Here is a 5,709-nt window from a genome sequence, read left to right as displayed (position 1 = left end):
TCTCTGTTCGCGCCCAGCAGGCAGGGAGCTGTCCATGTGGGTAAAGGGTACTGTCCCATCATCAGCTGTGCCCAGGCTGAGCTGGGCTGAGCGTGGGATCCTGGCATCTTTCACCGCTGTCCATTACACGCTGGAGGGATGGCTTGTAAGGGTGCTTTGCCAAGGAGATTTGAGAGATGAGCGCTATGGATTAGGAGATGCTGGAGGAAGCAACCCAGACTTACAGCCACATAAGGGACACAGGACCCCAATGTGCTTCTCTGCTCCAGAAGGGAGGGAGCATAAAATTTTATCCATGTTACCACCCTGCAGGGCAAGCTCTGCCTGAGCCTTTGCTGAGTGAATCCCTATCTGGGCCCCCTCCATCCCCTTCGGGACCCTGTGAACTTCTGGCTTTGGGGTCTTCTCACCTAGCCCCCAAACCTACATCCTTCCCTCTCCTGGCCAGCTACCTGGCCCTTGGGCTTTCAGTGCTACACAGGGGTGGGTGAAGGACCTGCCACTCTGTTCACTTCTGCTCAGTTGTGCCTTTCCTCTTCCTGGCAGCACCCGAAAGCTCCCCGGAACGCTGCACTGCCGTGAGGGTGGAAAAGTTGAGCCAGCAACTCCAAAATAGAAAAAGCCCCTGGAAACAGGGGAGAGATGGGGCTAGAAGCTTGCCCTCAGAGAACCCCAATCCCCAAACCTGACTGTTTCTGCTTGAGCCTGGAATCGAACCCGAGACTCTAGCATGCTAAGCGCTTTGTCCCTGGGCTTCATTCCTTCTGTTTTTACTTTTTGTTTTTGAGATGCAGTCTTTTTATTTATTTATTTATTTATTTATTTATTTATTTATTTATTTATTATGCATACAATGTTCTGTCTGTGTGTATGCCTGAAGGCCAGAAGAGGGCACCAGACCTCACTACAGATGGTTGTGAGCCACCATGTGGTTGCTGGGAATTGAACTCAGGACCTTTGGAAGAACAGGCAATGCTCTTAACCACTGAGCCATCTCTCCAGCCCCGAGATGCAGTCTTACTAAGTTGCCAGGACCGGCCTTGAACTTGCAATCCTCTCGCCTCCACCAGTTGAGTAGCTAGGATTGCAGATTTATGGCCATCAGGTTCAGTCAACCCGCAAATCTTGCCAAAGGTTCTAGACTCCCGAGTGAGAAGATAGCTGGGTGGTGCCCCTGGTCCATCTACTTCATAATGAGTGCTTACTGTAAGTGCTCTGCCACTGAGCCACAAGCCTCAGCTCCTTTGGGCCTCTCTGTGCAGCCCAGAGACTCTTGAAAACACAAGACCTACAAGCTAGCCCAGCCCAGCATACCGTGGTTTTTTGTAACTAAAGGTAACCTGGAACTTTTGATCCTCCTGCCTCCAGCTCCTGGATGCTGAGATTACAGGTATGGGTCACCACCTTCTGGTTTTATGCATTGTTGGGACTCGAAAACCCAGGCCTTTGTATTACATAAGCACGGGACCAACTGAGCCACAGCCGTGTGTTATGCTTTCGTGTGGCAGGTAGCTCAGCAGGTGACTTTACACGAGTATCACAGTACGTGGCACTGGTAGCTGTGATGTCATTAACTGATCAGGATTCTGAAGCTCCATGGCTCCATTATAACTGCGGGGACCAGTGGCTTAAATTCTCCTTTATCTAAATATCCCGTGTGATGCTTGACTGTGCAAGCTTTTAGCCTCTGTGGTCAGCAGAGAAACTCAGGGAAACGGGGTAGATAAAAGGGTTTGCCATTCATCCATTCATTCACTCATAATACTCATTATGTAGGTGGCTGGCCCAGCAGAACTCTGTAGCTCAAACTAGCATTGAATTAAAAAAATAGTCCTTCCTCAGTTTCCTAGATTTTCAAGTCTGTACTGTCACATCCTGGCTCCTTGTTAACGTTTTGGGTGTCTTACTGCTGTCTTGTTTTTATGGAAAAATAAGCAGCATTTATTGGATAGAGTATTAGCTGCAGGAAAGTGTGCTTTCTGTTTACCGTGGACTTTTTTAAAAAGATTTGTTTTATGTGTGAGCGTTCTACCTGGTTGTATGTCTGTTCACCGTATGCATACAGTAGCCATAGAGGCAAAGAGGACATCAGATCCCTTGGAATTGGAGTTGTAGATGGCTGTGAACTGCCATATCGGTGCTGGGAACTGAACCTGTGTCCTCTCCAAGAGCATGGAGTGTTCTTAATCATTGAACCACGTCTCCAGTCCCCCTTTTTGGTGTGTGTTTGTTTGGGGGCAGAAACAAAAGGCTGGTTTCAAATGCACTGTGCAGCTGGAGCAGGCCTTGAACTCTTGATCTCCTTGCCTTCCCTCCAGAGTGCTGGCCTCTGACCTTTAAATGTAGCCTATTAAAGAAATCCCTATCAGGTGTGGTGGCATACACCTGTAATCCCAGCTCTTAGGAGGTTGGGGCAGGTGGATAAAGAGGTGCAGACCAGCCTCTTATAGAGGGCCTTGTTATAGAAAAGGGAATATAGTACCTGTCTCTCCGCAGGATGAGGGTGTCCCCACCTGAAGAGGACAAGTTGGGTGCCAAGCCATGCCCCTGAGCTGAGGGCCAGCCTGAGGAGCCTCATGGCAGAGCCTGTACCCATGGAGAAAGGACTCACTTTGCCCCAGGACTTTGTACACAGTCTGAAGATCCGGGGCAAATATGCCTTGTTCCTGGCATTTGTGCTCATAGTTTTTGTCTTCATTGAAAAGGAAAACAAAATCATATCCAGGTAAGAAACTCAACCACAGGTCTCCTTTATCAAGGTGAGGGGCCTGAGGACAGAGGTGACACTGGGGTTTTCAGGGGACCAAGAAGTACATTCCTTCTACCAGCCCCTTCTGCGTCTTAGGCTGAGATCATGTGTACGGTAGCAAGACTTGGGCAGCCTAGGCTGGCACCACCCCACCTATGGTCCCTTCCCAGCTGCAAGGGTTGAGGCGAAACACTTCACTTGGGCGAGGTGGTTCTCTTTAGTCTGTGACCAGGGATGCCACCTTGTGGAGACAGTCATGCAAAAATGTAATCACGTTTTGCCCATGGCCTGCCACATAGCTGATGTTTGGTCTTTGCTATTACGGCCTACTTGTTTATTCTAGCACTGAGGTTCCCTTTAGCAGCCTATCCCCTCCTCAAGTCTTGATGTCATGAGTGAAGCTGAGCTCACAGGAAGCAGGATTCTGCTAGGGCCACTCTGGTGGGTAGGACCAACTTGGGCAACAGCCCAAATTGTGTATCACTCAACCTCAGGGGAGTGACCCTACATAGTCCTTGAGCTGACAGTCTATTTCTGTGTGAGGCAAACCTGCTAAACACAAAACCATTTCTTAGTCCTGATCTCCCAGATTCAAAGCCCTGCATAACAGCCTCAGCGAAGGAGGGTAGGGTAAGGACTGGAGATGAATCAGCTCATGCCTGCTGCATGTCTTAACTCTCCTGAAGCGGCTACTGACTTGCACCAGACAAGCGAGAAGCGTCAGAGGGCCAAGTGCCCGAGTTCTTTAGTGAAAGTGGGCCCATATGTAGCCATCATGAACTGCTTCGCTTTCCCACTGAGTCACCCCTGGGTTTATGCCAAAGCAACCACACTCAATCCTTAGCCTCTAGGCAATGCTCTGGAGAGACCCAGCTAAAACTGTTTAGGCTAGTACAGGGGCTGGCCTCCCAAATCAGCCACAGATCTTGTCCCTTTACTCCCCACTCAGGGTCTCGGACAAGCTGAAGCAGATCCCTCAATTTGTGGCGGATGCCAACAGCACCGACCCAGCCCTGCTTTTATCGGAAAACGCATCTCTCTTGTCCCTGAGCGAGTTGGATTCCGACTTCTCCCAGCTGCAGAGCCGCCTGCACAATCTCAGCCTGCAGCTGGGAGGGGAGCCAGCAATGGAGGCCCAGGGGCAGGAGCCTGCCGCAGAGAAGCCATCCCACCAGGCTGCAGCAGGGCACCGGCGCCACGTGCTCCTCATGGCCACCACCCGCACCGGCTCCTCATTCGTGGGCGAGTTCTTCAACCAGCAGGGCAATATCTTCTACCTCTTCGAACCACTGTGGCACATCGAACGCACCGTGTCCTTCCAGCCGGGAGGTGCCAGCGCGGCGGGCTCAGCGCTTGTCTACCGCGACGTCCTCAAGCAACTGTTGCTGTGTGACCTGTACGTGCTGGAGCCCTTCATCAGTCCCCCTCCGGAGGACCACCTGACTCAGTTCCTGTTCCGCCGGGGATCCAGCCGCTCGCTCTGCGAGGATCCAGTGTGCACACCCTTCGTCAAGAAGGTCTTCGAGAAATACCACTGCAGGAACCGTCGCTGCGGGCCACTCAATGTGACCTTGGCGGCAGAGGCCTGCCGCAGTAAGGACCACATGGCCCTCAAGGCTGTGCGCATCCGTCAGCTGGAGTTCCTGCAGCCACTGGCGGAGGATCCGAGGCTGGACCTGCGAGTCATCCAGCTGGTGCGGGACCCCCGGGCTGTGCTGGCCTCACGCATGGTGGCTTTCGCGGGCAAGTACGAGAGCTGGAAGAAGTGGCTGACAGAGGGGCAGGACCGGCTAAGCGAGGATGAAGTGCAGAGGTTGCGGGGCAACTGTGAGAGCATCCGCCTGTCTGCCGAGCTGGGCTTGCGGCAGCCAGCCTGGCTGCGTGGGCGCTACATGCTAGTGCGCTATGAGGACGTGGCACGCAGGCCACTGCAAAAGGCCAGAGAGATGTATGGCTTCGCCGGCATCCCCTTGACCCCACAGGTAGAGGACTGGATCCAGAAAAACACCCAAGCGGCCCGTGACAGCAGCGACGTCTACTCGACCCAGAAGAACTCCTCGGAGCAGTTTGAGAAGTGGCGCTTTAGCATTCCCTTCAAGCTGGCACAGGTGGTGCAGGCTGCCTGCGGCCCGGCCATGCACCTCTTTGGCTACAAGTTGGCCAGAGATGCCGCCTCACTCACCAACCGCTCCATCAGCCTGCTGGAGGAGCGGGGCACCTTCTGGGTCACGTAGTGAGGGATGCCCGGGACCTTGGGAATCCCTTCTCATGAAATGCTGGCCCTGCTTCCCTCACACCCAGCCTGGCAGTGAAACACAGCCCTGGCAGGGAGTCAGAATGGGGAGTGGTGATGGAGGTATAGGCCCTGGCTGTAGCTGCAGGCCTCCGGCCAGCTAGTTTTCCCCAGTGCAAGCCGCAGCTAGGACTTCGGGGCTCCTCTGAGGACAGCAGTGCCCTGTGTCCTTAGTGGTACTGGTCATTCCCACACACTTTATGACCTGCAGTGTCCTAAGCAGACCCAGGCTGGTTCCTGTGTATGGACACACCTCCCCGGCTCTGCCTCACACTGTCACAAAAACATGCTGCATACAAAGGCCTGTAGGCTGTGTGGGCCAGAGTCCAAATATTTAACAACCAGAAGGGCGTAGGCCCGCTCCACTCACGCAGATCTCCTACTATATTGAATGTTAACCTTTTCTGCTCTGAGTCAGAAAAGCCTAGGATCTGGCTGAGTCCTTAGAAGAAGGAGGGCAGCCTAGGGTGAGGAAGGGAGACATTTGAAGCTCCTGAGGGGACAATGGCTGTTTACCAACTGATACAAAGGGGTTTGATTAGCCGTTCTGGCTACTCATGAATATCAGCCAAAGTGCATGTAGAAAGGGCAAGGCTGGGGGTGTGGCTCAGTGGTAAAGTTCTTGCCTCTCATGCACAAGGCCCTGGGTTTGATCCCCAGCACTACA

General features: G+C 53.1%; 1 protein-coding gene across 1 annotated transcript; it reads left to right on the top strand.

Annotated features, from left to right (window-relative positions):
* The first annotated feature begins 2,576 nt into the window (after positions 1-2,576).
* Chst3 (carbohydrate sulfotransferase 3) lies at positions 2,577-5,170 on the top strand. Its single transcript, XM_005360063.3, has 2 exons — positions 2,577-2,725; positions 3,699-5,170. Exons 1-2 carry the CDS (start codon positions 2,577-2,579, stop codon positions 4,981-4,983), a joined length of 1,434 nt encoding a protein of 477 aa, XP_005360120.1. The 3' UTR covers positions 4,984-5,170.
* The last annotated feature ends 539 nt before the right edge of the window (positions 5,171-5,709 follow it).

The sequence above is a fragment of the Microtus ochrogaster genome, linkage group LG2, assembly GCF_000317375.1.
Source record: "Microtus ochrogaster isolate Prairie Vole_2 linkage group LG2, MicOch1.0, whole genome shotgun sequence".
NCBI lineage: Eukaryota > Metazoa > Chordata > Mammalia > Rodentia > Cricetidae > Microtus > Microtus ochrogaster.
Note: the sequence above shows the minus strand (reverse complement) of the source record. Positions and strands in the feature narration are given on the sequence as shown.